At 52.3% G+C, this 18,102-nt stretch overlaps 1 protein-coding gene across 5 annotated transcripts in view; it reads right to left on the minus strand.

Moving 5' to 3' along the window:
• Positions 1-8,738: 8,738 nt before the first annotated feature.
• The window catches only part of IGDCC3 (immunoglobulin superfamily DCC subclass member 3), a 40,643-nt gene continuing 31,279 nt past the window's right edge, over positions 8,739-18,102 (minus strand). For 2 of the 5 annotated variants that reach the window (XM_081136515.1, XM_081136518.1), the window contains exons 3-14: positions 16,416-16,560; positions 15,924-16,054; positions 15,128-15,265; positions 13,641-13,799; positions 12,397-12,562; positions 11,885-12,132; positions 11,523-11,687; positions 11,041-11,232; positions 10,779-10,883; positions 10,145-10,283; positions 9,775-9,982; positions 8,739-9,511 (exon numbers count right to left, since the gene is read on the minus strand). In XM_081136515.1, coding sequence (XP_080992641.1) covers positions 9,290-9,511; positions 9,775-9,982; positions 10,145-10,283; positions 10,779-10,883; positions 11,041-11,232; positions 11,523-11,687; positions 11,885-12,132; positions 12,397-12,562; positions 13,641-13,799; positions 15,128-15,265; positions 15,924-16,054; positions 16,416-16,560 — 2,018 coding nt within the window. In that variant the 3' untranslated portion in view covers positions 8,739-9,289. Of the gene's footprint in view, positions 9,515-9,774; positions 9,983-10,144; positions 10,284-10,778; positions 10,884-11,040; positions 11,233-11,522; positions 11,688-11,884; positions 12,133-12,396; positions 12,563-13,640; positions 13,800-15,127; positions 15,266-15,923; positions 16,055-16,415; positions 16,561-18,102 lie in introns of all 5 variants that reach the window. The other 3 variants (XM_081136514.1, XM_081136517.1, XM_081136516.1) reach the window with 2 other exon arrangements.

Below are 18,102 nucleotides of genomic sequence, written 5' to 3' on the forward strand. Positions count from 1 at the left end.
TGCCATGTGTTTGACTTAGGTGCATATGGAATGTCTATAATTACATAGAAAAAGGCTTGAAAGGATACCATAAGCTGATACCAATTACCCCAGAAGGGACTGGGCTTGGAGTGGTTGCAAGTGGAAATAACATAACACTTTATTTTTTAACAAGGGGAATTTTTTTTGTATTGATTGTCTAACTTAAATTAATAAACAAAATTTCTTAAGACATAGAACTACTTGAAGAAAAACCAAATTCATCCAGAGGGAAGAGGGATTTGGGCAAGAATGAGAGAAAATCCAGAATAAACTGGAGTTGGGGAGAGAGAGAAAGAGGTTTGGAGGCAAAGGGGGAGCCATGAGCCCACAGGGAGAAAGATGGGCAAAGGGAATACTCGAGACTCTTTGGTGTATGACGTCTAGTGTAATCCATTGTCCTGCACTTCCAGGCCAGTCAGCAAGGGCTTAAACAGCTTTCAAGTCATTTTGGGATGCTGGCTTTCTTTGGAATGTAAAACTAAGTTTGATCACAAGGCAGACTGGTTTTCTTTGGGTTACAACATTTTTGGCAAATATTTACGGAGAACCATCTATGGTGGGCACTGGGCTAGGCCCTGGATGTACCTGGGCAGTAAGAGCTCCACAGCGACCTCTGCTTCATTGAAACAAACCACGCAACAAGGTTGTGGAAGCAGGGGGGTGGGGCGAAGTAAAGGACATTGATTCTGCCCGAGAGTCACACAGGTGACTCATGGAGGAGGAGGTGGGTATTGCCCTTGCCGCAAACGTCCTAGTGAGAAGAAACAGGAAAGTGCATTTCAGGCTGGTGGGTGGCCATCTGTGGGGCTGGAAGAGCCCCGAGAACAGGCTCCTCCAGTGGCTAATGCTAATGGCGTTCACACTCCTTCCCTCCGCACTGTGAAGCCCGCAGGGGGCCAGACAACGAACGTTGGCCTTTGGGTGGAAAATCCTGGGTCCCTCATCAAAAACGACTGGCATCATGGGCCTCCAAATATGATGCCCTCAAGTGTAAACTGTTCATGGCAAAAGTATTACCTGACTCTCTCGTCAGGAGGAAACATGAGACAAATCCACACTGCGGGTCACTCTGCAGGAAAATTGACCTTGTCCGTTCAGAAAAGTCAATGTCAGGGAAAACAGGGAAGGCGGGAGCTGTTCAGGGAGCTGTTCTGGAAGCGGGGAGGGGCAGGGAAAGAGCAGGGACAGCCGAGGGAGTGGGTAAGTCTTGGCTGGATCCTGGCTTGGGAAAACAAAGCTCAGGTGAACATCGTGGGGACAACTGGGGACACTGGATTATGGACTAGATAATAGTTTTGAATCTTTTTTTTCTTTTGATGAGGGAAATTCCCTGGGTTAGAGGAGGCAGGGAAGAGAATCCATTGTGTAGCAAAGAGGACAGAAGCTTAGTTTCCAATCCTGGCCCGCCATTTCCTAACTGGGATAACTGGAAACTTTTTTTTTTTTTAATTTTATTAATTTTATTTATTGACTTGAGGGGGGTGGGAAGAGACATCGATTTGTTGCTTCTCTTATTTGTGCATTCATTGGTTGATTCTTGTACGTGCCCTGACCGGGGATCAAACCTGAAACCTTGGCAAAGCCTGACGATGCTCTAACCCACTGAGCCACCAGGGCAACTGGAAGCGCTTTGTGACCGCTCAGGGCCTGCTACCTCATCCGGGAAAGCGGGGTTACAATGGTGTCTCCCTCGCGTGCTGTTGGGGGCTGACTGAGTGCCGCAGGAGAAGCCGTGGCTAGCCGGTTATCTCCCTTTAGCCAGCAGGAAGGCTGAATGGACAGCCATGCTGGGAGCGCCCAGTCAGTCCCTCCAGGCTTGCTCTCCCCGTGGGAGGCAGATCCGGGGGTGGGGGCTGTTGCACCCCTTTCTTCCCCCCGCCCTCCCCACCCCACTCCCTAGCCAGCCCCATAAAAGGTGCTCCCAGTAAGATTTCTCCACCTCGGAGTGCAGCCTGGAAACATGGCTTAGATCCCCTTTGTTGGTTTCCAGCAAATTAAAATTTATCTCTCAGGGAGGAAATGAGGGGGCGGTGTTTTTTTTTTGTGGGTTTTTTTTTTTTTTTTGCTTCTTCTTAATGGGCCCTGATGAAGGAAATAAATGCAGGGAAGGGATCAGAAATACGACCTACTCGGGAAGGTCTGGGGGCTCCCTGGGCCCTCAGAGGGGGCAGCTGGGCTCAGTGTGTTTTATTATATAATTAACCTTGACCCTTCTGGGTTCAAAGAGAGAGGTTTGTTGGAAATAAATCAATAGTCTGGTCTGGTCACTTCAAAGGCTTCGAGAACCTGATGGAAAATTCCATGTTGGTTCAGTGTGTAAATTGAAATAGGGTGTTCAATTCTTTTTGAAAAATGGGTGGGGAGTGAGTCTTAAATTGAAATTAATTGTGTATCCGCTTCCTTTAATCAAGCAATCAGAAGTCTTTATTGTGTGTCTTGGGGGGGCAGGTGGGAAGGCCCAGGAGAAAACACTGTGTGACCTCCCTGTGACCACTGGGCCGGGCGCTAGGACAATAGGCATCTCTCCATGCTTAGGAAGCACCTCCCCTCCTCAGCAGCGTTCAGCCCTTTATTCGAACATGTCTGGAATTCTTGGAATCATCAAACCATCACCATCATAACACAGCACTTACTGAGTTCTTGCTATGGAACAGGTGCCGAGGATTTTCCAGTTATCTTCTCATTTGACCCTCATAACAACCTAGTTAGATAAGTACCATTATAATTCCATTACAGATGTGGAGACTGAGCTTCAGAGAGGCCACCGAGCAAGTCCAGAGCTGCTGTGAGGTTTTCAAAGTCGGTTTCAATGCCATGGCTCAAAGAATGAAAATAAGACCCACCAAAGAGTTGCAAATTATCCAGCCTCCAGTCTCCAGATTCTTCTCTCCGAAGTTGCTGGAAGGGCAATGGAGCCAGGGCTGGTTTCTCTAAAGTCTCTCTTGGCATCATCTCTAATTCACTTTTCTTCTCTCCCTCCTTTCTCTCCATCTTCCTTCCTTGGTCCTTCCTTCCCTCCCTCTTTGCTTTCCTTTTTTCTCATTTTCTTCCCACAGCATTTTTTGTGTTGAGCGCTGCTCCATGGCAGCATTGATGGGCCATAAAGAGATTGAATACTGTGCCTGTCCCTAAGAAACACATCCAAAGTTCTCAGAGCAGGGACAACAGACATATGTCTTATGCATATTACACTGCTGAAGGAGATTGAAGGTTAAGCCAGGAGCAGAGGAAGGGCAAAGGGAGGAGAAGTGGTTCTAGCTGGGGAGGATCAGGAAGGACTGGGAAGAGGCGATGTTTGGAAGGATCTGGAAAGGAGGGGTGGTGGAGTGGTATCATTCCAGGCTGAAGGAACATCTCGCAGAAAGGTCTGGAGGCAACACTGTGCACAGCCTGTTCCAGAGAAGCCAGGATCCCAACTGGGGAGGATTGGAGTCAATGATAGAGCTGAAAATTAGGCTTTGTTCTTAATAATAATTAATAATAATAATAATAATAATAATAATAGCAAGCATGGGCCTGAGTACTTTATGTAACTGACTTGTTTACTGCTCACAGTCGCCTATGAGATGGGTGCTATCTTTATCCACAGTTTATAGAGAAGTAAATGGGACTAGAGGTTACAGGATGTCACTGGGTCACATAACCGGACAGTGGCTGCATGGAGATTACAAACCCAAGCCAGTGCTCTTTTTTCTTTTCTTCTTTCTTTCTTTCTTTCTTTCTTTCTTTCTTTCTTTCTTTCTTTCTTTCTTTCTTTCTTTCTTTCTTTCTTTCTCTTTCTTCTTTCTTTCTTTCTTTCTTTCTTTCTTTCTTCTTTCTTTCTTTCTTTCTTTCTCTTTCTCTCTCTCTCTCTCTCTCTCTCTCTCTCTCTCTCTCTCTCTCTCTCTCTCTCTTTCTTTCTTTTGAGAGAGAGAGAGAGAGAGAGAGAGAAAGAAACATTGATTTGTTGTTACCCTTATTTATGCATTCCTTGGTTGATTCTTCTATGTGCCCTGATGGGATCGAACCCACAACCTTGGCATTTCAGGATGATGCTCCAACCAAGTGAGCACCCGGCCAGGGGCCAAGCTGGTGCTCTTAACCACTGAGCTACCCTGTTGCTCTTGAAGGGACTTCAAATATCAGGCCAAAGGTGTTGGACTGCTCCGGGAACAATGGGGAGCTATGGCAGGTTCCTAATCCAACCTGCATTTTAGGACATGCCCAACCCTCCTACTCAAGGGTCTGACATTCCTGGGTCTCTTCTCAATATTCAAAAAGAAAATCTCTATCTCAACCAATGTAGATCATTCCCTTTCCCCTTCCCCTGCCTCCAAGTTCCCCTGCCCCCTTCTCCTTAATACACAGATAACAAGTCATCAGAGAGGATGAGCTTGGAACAAGGAGGCCCAGGTTCAAGCCCTAACTTTACCACCTCACTTCTCTGGGCCTCTATTTCCTCATCTGTTAAGTGGGAGGATGACAGTACAGGGCTGTGAGAAGGCTCAGATGAGGTAATGTGGAGGCATTCTGTCAAACACCACAAGGCTCTTTCACTTCCCTGAGGAAGCTCTAGGCTAGTTGACCCTCTTGATGGATCCCCTTTCCACCTGCCAAGCCACATAAGGCTTTCCTCAGATACATCAATTGTGCAAAAAGCATATACTTTGGAAATCTAGTCATCATTCATTTATACATTTACTGAGCATCTACTGAGTGCCAGGCCCACGCAGTGACAGCCTCCTGGCTGCTCAGGGATCTCACCGTGCACTTCGCACCTCCAAGCCTTTGCTTGTGCTGTGTCTTCCGCCTTGGATGCCTTTTCCCCCTTCTCCACTCCTCCTCGGAGCCTCCCTTAATTCCGGACTTCAGAGAATAGTGTTTTCTTCAGTTTCTATAGGTTGTTGCTGGTACCCATGCAAATAAGTATATAGATAGATTACAGTTATTTTTTTCAAGCCTGCATTGTCAGCTGGGGCAGAGCACATGGTAACTGCCGGCTTCAGTCTGATGTGGATGGGGTCAGGCCTTAGTCCCCACGGCTCTAATCTTCAACAGTTCCACAGGGTGGCAGCAAAACACTCCAGTCACAGCCCTTCTCCCCGGAGCACAGCTTTCAGCTCCCTCAGCTTCGGAGAGGCCAGGCCGTGTGCAGAGGCCCCTTCAAGTTACTTTCTACTTTATCTCACCCCCACCCTCCACTTGGGGGACTTTGTGCTGCCCATCCCAGTTTCTCTACTTGTAACAGTGGATTGTTTGAACACTTAAACTGCACACTTCGCTTACTATGAACTCATTGAGTCCTCTTCAAGTTTTTTTTATAGCTTTATCAAGATGTAATGCACATACTGTACAATTCACCCATTAAAGTGTGCAATTCAATGGTTTTTAATCTATTCACATAGTTGTGTAACCATCACCACAATTTCAGAACATTTTAATCACCCCCCCAAAAAAACCCCTGTACCCGTTAGCAGTCACTCTTCATTTCCCCCCAACCCCCAGCCTCCACTAATTAGTCCTAGGCAACCACTAATCTCCTTAGGTCTAAATATTTGCCTATTCTGGACGTTTCATATAAATGGACTCACACAACATATGGTCCTTTGGGACTGGCTTCTTTCACTTAGCATAATGTCTTCAAGGTTCACCCATTTTACTGTTAAAAAAATATCCTGTTGTATGGATACACCACATTTCATTTCTTCATTCATCAGCTGATGAACACTTAGCTTGTTTACACATTTTACCCATTATGGATAATGCAGTTAAGAATATTGGTGCACAAGTTTTTGTGTAAACATGTTTTTAGTGAGTTCCAGGTTATGCTGAGTGGGCTAACTTAGGGATTCTGGGCCCACTCGGAAGTGAACTTGAGGTCCCCAAGACTGGCAGATGATGGTTTTTTCTCAATGGTGGTCTGTGATGCCACGATGCCACTGTGGGCAGCCCTGATAATGCCAATGGCTTATCTGATGCCGGGAGGAGCATGGAGCCCTCACGAGGCTTTGCCTGTCTAGGGTGTTTGGCCTGTGAGGTTGGCTGGAAGTACCAGGAAGTCACAGCCACCCTCGAAAAGCAGATAGAGAAGGCCAAGGTCCATTACTGGAAGAAAAAACAGCTCACGAGGCTACAGAAACAGGTGAAAAAGAATGCAGACAAGAAAACTGACATACACAGAGGTCCTCAAGACTCATGGACTCCTGAACTGAGCCCAATAAAGTTGACTGTTAATTCCTAAAAAAACAAGCAAATATGTTTTCACTTTTCTTGAATATACACCCAGGAATGAAACTGCTGGGTGATACAGTGACTATATGTTCAGCCTTTTGCAGAACTGACAGATGTCTTTCACAGCAGCTGCACCATTTTTCATTCCCACAGCGGTGTATGAGGGTCTGATTTCGCCACATCCATGTCAACACTTGCTATTAGCTGACCCTTTTTTTTTTTTTTTAAATATATCTTTATTGATTTCAGAGAGAGGAAAGGAGAGGGAGAGAGAGAGACAGAAACATCAATGATGAGAGAGTCATTGATCGGCTGCAGCCCGCAACCCGGGCATGTGCCCTGACCGGGAATCGAACCCTGATCGCCTGGATCCTAGGTCGACACTCAACCGCTGAGCCACGCCCGGCCGGGCTCATTGCATTTTCTTGATGGTGTCATTTGAAGCACAAAAGTTTTAAATTTTGATGGTGTTCAGTGTATCTATTTTTTTTTCCTTTTTTGACTGTACTTTTGGTGTCACATCAAAGAACCATTGCCTAATCCAGAGTCAGGCCAGGCTGTTGGCATTTTAGAGTGAGGAGCAGGGCCAGACATTGCACTATGGCAGTGGGCACATGGCACAGGGTGACCAGCAGGCTGTTTGTGTGCTTGGAAGCTCTAAGTCCAGCTCACATCCCTCCGGAGCTCAAGAAGCAAGACCTTTCCCAGCCTGGCTCCTCCCTCAGCCCTCCAGCTTCTGCTGTCCCCCTTCCCTCCCTGCCCTAGGTGGCTACAGGAGGGCCCAGGGGAGCATCAGAACTCCCCAATCAGTCCTTAGAATACCTCTCTGTGGGAGGTGCATGGGTTTAGATGCCCTTCTCTCTGACTCTGGCCTGCCCAGCACCTGGCTTAGTGCCGGTGGGCTGTCACTACAGAGCCAAGGGACGGTCTAGGATTCCTTACTGCCAGCTAAGGAGGCATGGAGCAGTGGCTGGAATGCAGACCCTGGACCACATGGCCTGGCCTGGACTCAAGCTCTGATCCTGCTGTAATTGACTTATCATTTCTGTAAAATTGAGATGATAACTAGAATATCACCTCCCAGGGAGGTTGTGAGGACCCAGGAAGCCTCCCACCGGGAGAGACTTAGTATGGGTGGTGCCTATATGTGGTACATAGCAGTCTGCTGTTACCATGCTGGGCTCTGACCCTGAGAGAGCCCGGCCCGGCCCACACACTCACCCGCTCCTCCAGGACCTGAAACAGCCACCAAAAAATGTGAGGTTTACTTTGGCAACAGGACTTTTATTCAGTCAAAATAAGTAGAGTGTGACAAAAGTCAGGCCCAGTCAGGCCAGGTGGCCCCCCATCCCCTTCTTCTCCCAGACCCACCCTTCCCACAGGAGAGGGGGTTACAGGATGAAGGGGGGTGCAGAGAAGCCACTGCAGGGACCAAGAGGGCACTATCTGGGAGCTTTGAGGAGCCCTCAGCCGAGGCCCAGCATTTGGGAGAAGGGGCGGACTGCCCTTCTGAGACCACACGGACACGACTCCAGTCTTCTAGGAAAACATCACAAAGTCTACCTTCTTCAGCTAATTAAAGTTCAGGGGAGGGGGTCCCTAGAGGGGTTGGGGTCAGGGACTTTATAGTCTAAATCTCACACTTAAGGAATCCACTTATCTTTTTTCCTTTAAAAAAAGTTTTCTTTCTGCTATTTAAAAAAATGTTTCTGAGTGTAACCAAAAATAGGTATTTGTTTCCTTGGTTTTCTTTTTTCTTCTTTAACTAAGTATTTCAAAGAACAACACAACAGAAAAGAGAAACAAGAAGTCACAAGAACATAAAAACCCTTAAACACACCTTGTATAAAAATAGCTTCCAGCCACACTTGCTGACAGCGGTCTTTCCACTGTCCAGGGGGTGGGTCAGGCTGGCTGTGTCCCATGGGACAGAGGTCTGGAGCGCCTCTGCTGGGGACCCCTCCGCACGCACACACACACCCATCACGCACACAGTACATTCCGGGGGCCAGCCTGCTCCAGGGCTCTGTGTCTGGGCCGGACAGGAGGCAGGCTTCAGAGTGACATCCCACCCTCCCAAGGCCCAGGAGGAGAGAGGGTCATAGGGATCCCAGTCAAGGATGACTTGGCTGAGAGGGTCAAATGGGAGTGGACAGACAAGACAAGATGAAACAGAGCACCGGCAACGTGCTGGGAGGTGGCTTGGTTTGGAGCAACAATTTATATTTCAAGGAACAAATTTTCCTCTCATTTTTGGCTTTTTTTCACATTTTCTTTGACCAATTCCATCTTCATTTCTATAGGCCCCAAGGGGCCTACCCTTGGTGACTTAGCCTCTGGCCTCCTCTCTGGGGAGAGACAGGGCTGTGGGTGGGAGGAGGAGCCAGGAGAGAGGGTCCAGTGATAACAACACAGGCCCAAGAGCCAGTGAGCCTTGAGGTAGACGGTTTCTTTCACACCTGGAAATAGGGAAGTGTTTTTTTTTGCCTTTTTTTTTTTTTTTTTTTAAACTCTGGACAACAATGTGGGGAGGGGGAGGAGGTGCCCATAAAGGGGCTTGAGGTAGGAGTGCATTTGGGGCTCTGTGGGGGAGGGAGGCTGAGGCCACAGCCACTGCCCCCAGGACATTCATTCCGGCTGAGGTAGGTGCTGAGAACCAAAACAGCAAAAATCCATCCTGAGAAAACAAGGTCGGTGGAGGGTGACAGTGTCAGGGGCCCAGCCAAGGCAGGGGCATATTTTTGGAGTATGATTCACCTTCCTCTCTCTTCTTTTTTCATTTTAAGTTTTGTGTTTTTTTTAAAAAAGAAAACATTAGTTCAGTTCTGAGTCATATGGGCACCAGGCAGAGGTGAAGGGTATTAGCCCAAGGGAGGGGCTGCTACAGAGGCCCCTCTAGGTCCTTGGGGGTTCCCTGCCGAGGCTTCTTGAGGTCTTGACAACCTGAGGGCCATCAGAAATGCTGGGAAGCCCCCATCCGAATCCCACGTGACAGGAGAAATCTTGCCTTTGACCTGAGAATGGGGGGTTGCCCCCCTCAGAGCTGGCCAGACACTGGCTACTGTCCCGAGAGAGCTGGCTGCGCGGTTGGTGCTGAGGAAGGCTGGGCAGCTTGTCCTTCACTGAGGAGGCCGGAGCCTGTGTCCTGAGGTGGTGGGGCAGCTGTGGGGCCTGCGCACGGAGCCTTGGCCTCCGACGTCCTCTCCTCGCGAAGGCTGAACCCCTGAAGTGGCAGCATGGAGAGCTGGGTCTCCTCATACAGGGCAGGGGCCGCCGGATCCTGCTGGGGAATGGGCCAGTCACACAGGTGTCAAGGGTCCACAAGCCCTCCAGCCAGAGGCTCAGGCTCTGGATCCAATCCCACTCAGGGCTGAGGGGCTCCAGGCCTCCCTGCCTAACTCAGGGGCACAGAGAGATGCACCGGCCATGTTTTGTGTCTGAAGAAGACCTTGGTGAAGGCCGATGGCCAAGGTACAGGGAGGGCAGGATCAGGCAGTGGTCAGAGCCTGAAGGAGGTGGTTTGCTCAGGGTTGGGACACTCACCGGGGGTCTGGGGTCAGGCTGGCCCCCGGCCCCGGCTGCGGGGAACAGCTGCTCCAGTTCCTTCATGTCCGCACATTTCTCGTCTCGGCCCAGCTGGTCCCGATCTCCCAGTCTGGCCCCATTCAGTGCCAGGACACCAGGGTCCCTCTGGCTCCGGGGGCCCTGAGGAGGGGACAGCTGGTTTTCGACATCCTTACACAAGAGGACCCTAAAGGGTGAGCCAAGAGTTAGGGAGAGGGACGTGGGAGGGAGGGAGAACAAAAGGATCGAGACAGTGAGCCCAGACTCTCCTCTCCCCCCGCAGCTCCTCCTTCTCCAGGCCTCCCTGCCCCAGGTCAGTCCAGCCCCCTCTCCCTGGCCCAGTGCCCACCTGCCCCTTTGGCCAAACAGGAGGAAGAGCACACAGAAGATGATGCAGGTCACCCCGATGTGGATGCCAATGACGATGCCTGTGGTGGACATCTGGTTGGTGGCTTCCTCCTTCCGGCAGTCACATGGTGGGCTCAGGGCTGTTGGGGGAGGTGGGTTGGGGGCTGTGGCTCTCCTGGTCTGAAGCGCTCTCAATTGGGTCTGAAGCAACCCAATCTCTGGGAGCTCCTTATCTCTGTACTGCTCCCACCTGCAAGTCCCCAGATCCTTTGTCCTTGCCTACGGGACCCCAGCCCAAACTTTTCAGTTCTTTTTACCAGTTATTGAACACTATGTGCCAGATACTGGGAATAACACTGTACATCCGCGACATAACTCTATAATGTGGGTATTATTATCCCTCTTCTATAGAGGAAACTGGGGCTTAGAAAGGTTAAGGAACTTGCCTGAGGTCACACAGCTAGAATGTTGCACAGCCAAACTTCAAACTCAAATCTAAGTCTATGTTCTCAAGGGCTGCATGCACTCTTCTACCCTCTTACCTTCCCCGGGTCCCTGCTCCCCTCTCCCTCGGCCCCTGGCTTCCCTTCCTGAGTGCCAGTCTTTAGCCCCACATCCCAAACCCAACCCCTCACCTGTCCTCTCAGATGCTCCCCTCAAAGACACAAAGCGGACTGTGGAGTTGCCCTCCCCATGCTGGTTATAGGCGAGCAGCTTCACCTCGTACACTGCAGCAGGGTCTGGGGGAAAGGCGGGGAGGGCTGCTGAGTGACCCTCAGCCACCGGTGGGTGGCTCTATCCTGGCAGGATAACAGAGGTGACTCCTGTGCCCCACCTTCTGGCCTCAGGCACTGCACCAAGGCCAGACTCCCCAAGCCCAGGCTGTGTCCGCCTCACCGAGCTGGCTGAGGTTGTAGGAAGAGACAGTTCCAGGCAGCAGGATGGGGCCGGTGAAGGAGGCCTTGCTTGCTGGGCGGTAAAACAGCTTGAAGCCGCCCTGGTGCAGGGCTAGCCGGGGCCAGGGCTCCCACAGCAGCTGCAGGGTGGAGCTGCCCAGGACTCGCACTGACAACGGGGGTGGGGCGGGGGCTGGGGGTGGGCGGAGAAGGAGGCCAAGATGTGAGGACTTTTTCCATGTTCCACCAGTGACCCAGACCCCCAAGAGTTTGACAGCTCTCTGGCTCCTGACTCTAGCTTGCTGAAACTGTACCTTTACATGAATTAGAAAAGGACACCCCTTCCTCCAGATAGAACCAGCAGCCCCCACTCAGCCCCAGAGCCAAGCACTCTGTGCAGTGCCCAATCTGAAAAGTGTGCATGGTGGTTGTGCTCTGATACCCCAAGTGTCTGCAGTTTTGTACTCCACAACCCAGCCTCACCTTCGCCTAGGGTGCTGGCCAGTGTGGGCGTTGAGGCTGAGCTGGCCCCTCGTGGGGTGTAGGCCTTGATGTAGAAGCTGTAGGCAGTGGAGGGCTCAAGGTCGCTCACCAGGTGCTGAAAGGTGCTCTTGCTGACTGCTTCCTGATACTCCAGCTCTGGTGGGTCTGGGGAGGTGGAGGGTAGGGCAGGTGTCAGGGGCATGAGGGAGTCCTCCCAGCATTGGTGAAATGAGGGCAACCAGGGTGCAGGGGGAGAAAGAAGGGAAGGTGTTGGGCCAGGACAGGCAGATGTCAGGGATAAGAAACAGTGAATAAGAGGAAGGGGCTGCAGAGCCAGCCTTGCCCACTTGGCCCCCCCGCACCAGCAGCCTTCCTGATGTGCAGGACATAGCCGATGATCTCCTTGGTGTTGACCAGGGGCTCATTCCAGGACACGCGGACCTCAGTGGACGATATGGAGACAGCTCGCACATTGATGGGGGGCCCGGGTAGCCCCTCAGCCCATAGCACGGTCAGTCTGGCACTGGCCTGAGAGGAGCCAGCACTGTTTTCGGCCACACACTGGTAGATGGCCTCATCTTCAGGGCCGATTCCAGAAATAGTCAGGGTGCTGCAGGGGGAGGGAGAACCTCAGGTCCCATCCTCCTCCCAGAGTACCCCTGCAGGTGGCCAAATTTCCCCATTTGAGAGATGACAAAACTGAGCTCCTCCAGAAAACAAATGGCTTGTCTGAGCTTTCCCAGCAGGTTAGTGGCAGACCTGAGATTCAAACCCAGGTCTCTAGCTCCCAAGTTAGCGTTCTTCCCTGGTGGGAGGTGCCGTCTGCCCAGGCCACTGACTGTAGGCCCAACCCTAGCATAAATCACACACATGCCTGTTGTTATTCTTGAGCCTGACGTGGCCTCCTGGCCCCAGCACCTGTCCATTCTTCAACCACGTGACGTGAGGGGGCGGCTCACCCTGGGCTTGGCAGGTGAACATGGCTGTGGTCCCAGCTGGCCTGGAAATGGACTGCGGGTGCTGGACAAACTCTGCTGGGGCTGGATGGGGGGCACAGAGAAGCATGAGAGCAGTGGGGGTCAGGTGGAGAGGGATGAGGCAGCTGTGAGTGAAGGGATGAGTAAAGGGGAAAGGAGGACAGGGTGGGCTCCCTGTACACATCCCTTGGAGAACCCTCCAGGTGGGGCCCAGGTTCCAGGAGATGGTGGCAGGCTTCACCTCTATCCACCCCAGAGGCAGACCCAACAGAGGGCTCCATTTTAATGACTATTTAAAAGACTGACATTTGTATCCGAAAGCAATCAAGCTGAGCTCCCTGTTCAGGAAATTGTTAAATAAATAAATGTGCTAATAGGTTTGGCTGCACCTTGAAGGCGGTAATGACGGGGAGATGGATGAGCCCTCCGTGCCAGCCCCCCTCGCCTCTACATTCAATTCTGCTCTCTTCCAATCCCAGGCCTCAAGCCTCCATTAACACCCGAGAAATGAAATGCTCCATCACTTTCATTTGGACAGATTAACGGCACATGGAATGCTAAACAAACGAGCATTTAAGTCCCTAATACCCCTCTCTGCCACCCCTTCCCCAGCTCTCCAGGAGGGCACAACCACAGACAACCTCTACGAAGGGAAATCCAAGCCCAGTCCATGCAGACAGTTGAGCCCCAGGGCAGAAGGATGGACAAAATGACCTGGTCAGCTGCAGAGGCCTGAACACTATGGCAGTGGAGGCCAGCTTGGGGTGTGAGTGAAAGTGACAAACACGCTGAGAGCGCGCAGGCAGGTGTGAGCGTGGAAGTGCCGCACGTGTGAATGAAAACAGCATGTGGCACGAGGGACATGTGTGATCGACACGGAGAAACCAGCTGAGATTATAAAGTGGAAATAACTGGGGGCGGGGGGGGCGTGTTGGCACCTGGAAGTGGCACACAGGGGCCCATGACCAAGAATGTCCTCCCATTCCCCAAACACCCACTCCTGGAGGAAAGCTGCCCCATTGGCCTGGCCTAGGGTCCTGGGCTTGGGCCACGGATGTTAATGAGGCAAGGAATAGGGCAGGAGGAGGGGGCTGTGAGGAAGCTTCTTTCCCTCCTCTCCCAGGGGTGGGGAGGTAGGTACCTTGCACCACCAGCCGGCCCTGTGCTGTTCTTCTCACCCGGGTGCCAGGCCTGTTGGCCGCACAGACGTAGACGCCCGAGTGCTGGACAGTCACATCTGAGATGATGAGGTTCCCGGTGCCCAGCACCTGGATGCCCTCCACCCCAATGGGGCGGCCATCTGAGGAGGAAGAGGACTGGATGTGAGGGAGGGTAGGGAGATGGGTGTGAAGAGGAGGAAGAACAGGAACATTCCAGACTGCAGAGCCGCCTACCTTGCAGGGGCTCCAATCTCTGACTCGGCACCTTCCCTCCTGAGCATCACATCTCCACATTGTGGAGGTGGCAGGAACAACACAGAAAACTCTTGTCTAGCAGTAGAGACCCATGTCCTAATTCAAGTATTCTCACTCACTCAGTGGTGACCCAGTCCCTTCATCTCGGCTTCTCAACCAGGAAATTAAGGGGTTTGAATTAACTGGACTTTTCCCAGCCTTGTTTGTCTCTCTTGAAAAAAGTTCCATGGTCAAATATCCATTCTATTCCTGGACTGTCACAATGCCCATTAATATAAAGGCTCTGAGAAGTCCTGCAGCAGAAGGACCTGGTTAACTCTGTTTCCCAAACTTGTTAGACCACCAATCCATTCTTTCACTCTGCAGATCATGCTTTGGGAAATGCTGGACCAGATGGTCTTTGCAGTGCCTATGGGCTCCTCCTAATGGTAAGGCCACTCTTTCCAGTCTCTCCCAGGGACCAGGCCCTCCCCCAACCCCAGGATCAGATTAGCACAGTCAGAATGCAAGAAGACAGCTCCCCATTCAGTCCCTGAAGTGGTGAAATCTACTCCATTATCCCGCCTGCTGCCCCCTCCTTCCCCAGTCACTCAGCTGCTACAATGTGGTGCAGTCTCCTTGTGAATGCCCACCCCACCCTGTCCCTCCAGACTCTCCCCCCTACCCCACCCCTCGTGACCTTTCTGCTCAGACAATGTGGGCCCATCTGCACCCTTTCATTTCTCTCCTTCAGCTGCCTAGGGATTTAGGCCAGGGATTTAGGGGGCCAGGCTAGAGACTGGGGGTGAGGGTGTGACAACTGGTTGAGATTTTGAGGGGTCTGGGATTGCATAGCTGGGGTGTATGGCCAGGGTACAGAGGGCAGAGGTGAGCAGGAGGGGAAAGAGACCAGGGTGGTGAGAGGTGCAGAGGGGTTTTGGTGGGCCCAGTGTTGAGGGTGAGGGGAGCAGGGAGGAGGGACTGGAGCAGGACTAGACGAGGTAACCCAGGGAGCTAAGCCATCCGTGCAGGGGGAAGGAGAATGCACTGGGCAGGGGGATCTCCCTCATATTGCCAGGAAGAGGGAACTAACCTTCTCCCAGGCCTTGCAGAGACTGGACCCCCACAGAGAACAAACAGGATTCAAAGTCCCCCCAGAGCTGGGTGATGAGACTGGCCCTCCCAGGGGGTGGGACTGGGGTGGGAGAGGCAGGGGCTTTGGGATGAGGCTCACCCAGGCGGCTCCAGGACACAATGGGGCGCGGGTTGCCCGTGGCGACACACTCCAGCACCGCGGTCTGGTGCACTGTCAGGGTGAGGTTCTCAGGCCCCACGAGGATCATGGGCTCCTTGTAAGCCCCAGAGCCCGAGCCTGGGAGGAAGATGCCACATTTCTTCATTTCATTTCAGACCCTTCCTACCTCCTCACCCCACCCACAGCCCAGGACATGGGGGGCAGAAAACAAGCTTCAGCTCAGAAGTCAGGTCCTGTAGACAGAGAGGCAATGCCAGGGGCCCCAGGACGTTGCTCACACCCATCACTCTGCTCCTGGCTCTGCAGGCCTCTACTCATGGGAGAGCTACCAGGATGAGCAGAGGCTGGGCTTCCCCAGGTAGAAATAAGCCAGGGAGTGGGCCTTGGATTCCTTCTAATTTTTTTTTTTTTTTAATATATCTTTATTGATTTCAGAGAGAAGAAAGGAGAGAGAGAGACAGACAGACAGAAACATCAATGATGAAAGAGTCATTGGGGATCGAGCCTGCAACCCGGGCATGTGCCCTGACCAAGAATCGAACCCTGATCGCCTGGATCCCAGGTCAACACTCAACCGCTGAGCCACGCCCGGCCAGGCCTTGGATTCCTTCTGAACCCTCACTGCGAGGAGCACAGAGCTCTGGGCTTAGAAAGTTCTCTGTATGCCCTTGGCTGACAAGTATCTGGTGGCCAGCTGAAGGGGGACTGATCTGAGGGTGGGGAGAAGTCGGGAGGCTGGCTGAGGGAAGAACAAAGCAGAGCAAAGGACCCTCACCTGACACAGTGAGCCTGGCCCCATGGCTGACTCGGACACTGGCAATATTCGAGGCCACGCAATGGAAGATGCCGCTGTCCTCAGCCCGAAGTCCTGTAATCTGCAGGACGCCCTTGGGCAGCAATGTGTACCTGTTGGGGAGGGGGACACAGGTGACACCAGCACAGCCATTGGCACCACTGGCCACAGGGATACTGAGCATCACAGGCACAGCTCAGTGCCCAGGTGCTGTCCCAATGTCACCATCATCATCACAGACACACACCGGGGATCTCGATGCACCCGGAGTTCCAGCCTTGACAACCATCACACACACCCCTTCTCATGGATACATCCACGAGCATCAAATCTGGGCCCCGCAAGCCACGGGGATACTCAGTCTCTACACAGTTGCCGAAACCCCACCCTGGAGCAGGCAGGCAGTCCTTCTTCAAGGCCCAGGCCCCAGGCCTGCCCCTCTGTTCTCCCCCAGCATTTCCACGTGTGGCTCACCTCTCATTGTCCGTATCAATGGGGACTCTGTTCTTCTCCCACATGATCAGGGGTTTGGGAAGCCCATGGATTTGGCACTGGAAGCGGGCCACGCCGCCCTCCTCACCCACGATCGCCTGGGGATGCACATGGAAGTCTGACATGGCTGGTGAGAGAAAGGGAGATGTGTGGGGGAGAGGCACACAGCTGAGGAGCAGAGGGAAGTAGGGGGGTGGTCACAGGCCGGTGTCCTGGAACCCCAGAGCTCACCTCACCCAGGGGCAGGGGTTTTCCTGGAACTGGCACACACAGGGCATCAGCTTGGGGACATCCTGCCTCCCACCGTGGGAAACATCTTCCCCTAAGGGGTCGTACAGGCTGGGTTGGCACACTTAGAGAAAAGTCTGGACAAATTCTTGCATGACAAACCTCTAACCAGGAAATCTTGTGCTGCTGACCCACAAAGGCCAGTCAGAGAAAGCCCTTCTCCTGAGTCCTGCTGCCTAATTTTCCCCCCTGCTTTCTCATTTATTTTTATAAACTTCCCCTTAGCAAGGTCTAGGTATTATGCTGCACGCTTTAGAGAACAGGAAACTGAGGCCCAGAGAGGGGAAGCAGGTAGCCCAGTGTTGCTCAGCAGAGACACCTGTCATTAAACCCTGGTTACCAGCACCCAGAGGTATTCTTTGCCCTTCCTCATCACCCCCCTCCCTGGTTCTTCTACAGCTTCTAGATGTATCCCAAGGGGGTGGTATATCCATCCAAAGTGACAAGCCTCTCAGAAGACTGTCAGACCTACCAATCTACATTTCAATGCGTCATAAATATTCAGGGGCCCCTTCCCCACCTTTTGGGAATCTGAACTAACTGTTTGAACCCTGGTCTGCAGAGGCTGGTACAGAGGGGCTGTAGCATACCCCCCACCCTATTTTAGGCTGGTTAAGTGTCCCTGGACACCCTCATTCCCACCCATCCCCAAACTTCACCCCATAAAGCCCAGGGAAGGGGCCCCTCCCTCTCAGATTCCCAGCTTCAGCACCAGGGTTGTGATTTCATTAAAATCCACTTTGCTTCAAGTGCGGGAAGGCAGCTCACCATCTGTCCAGGCAGGCAGCACCTCCCTCCGGCACTCCATCAACTGGGACAGTCGTCCCCTCCCAAAAGTACCCCTCCCCCCACAGCAGCAGGGGTGCCGGAGCTGGTCCTGGCTCCTGATCCCTGCTCCCTGGTGTGGGTGGGCACACCCTGTCTCAGTCCCCCTCAATCCGCAGGCCTCTTCTGGACTCCAAGGCAGCCCAGAAAGGCATAGCCTTTGTGCCCTTCTTTGCAGAGCCTCTGGGGGCTGATTCTTTTGTGGCATGTTCTCTATCTCATTTGCATGTGGTTCATTAAATATAAACATGCATAAAAATCCCCTGCCCTTCCTCCTCCTCTTTCAGGGCCTCCAGGGAACACGGCTGATGGGTGTGAGTGCCTCCTTGCACATGTGTGCAGATCTGTGTTTGCCAGGAGGATGTGGCTACCTTGTGTACGTGGTATGAGTGTCCACGGCTGGATGTGAAGGGGGGTTTGTGGCCCTTGGCTCCTGTGGCCGGTGTGTGATCCTGGTAATCAATCACATGTGTCCCCTTGTAGGTATAGCCCGTACAAATAGCACCTTGGGGCCCTGGGAGCAGGAGGTGGGGGCAAGTGCCCCAGCTGGTGTCCC

Source organism: Miniopterus schreibersii (assembly GCF_964146895.1).
Source record: "Miniopterus schreibersii genome assembly, chromosome: 1".
NCBI classification, from domain to species: domain Eukaryota; kingdom Metazoa; phylum Chordata; class Mammalia; order Chiroptera; family Miniopteridae; genus Miniopterus; species Miniopterus schreibersii.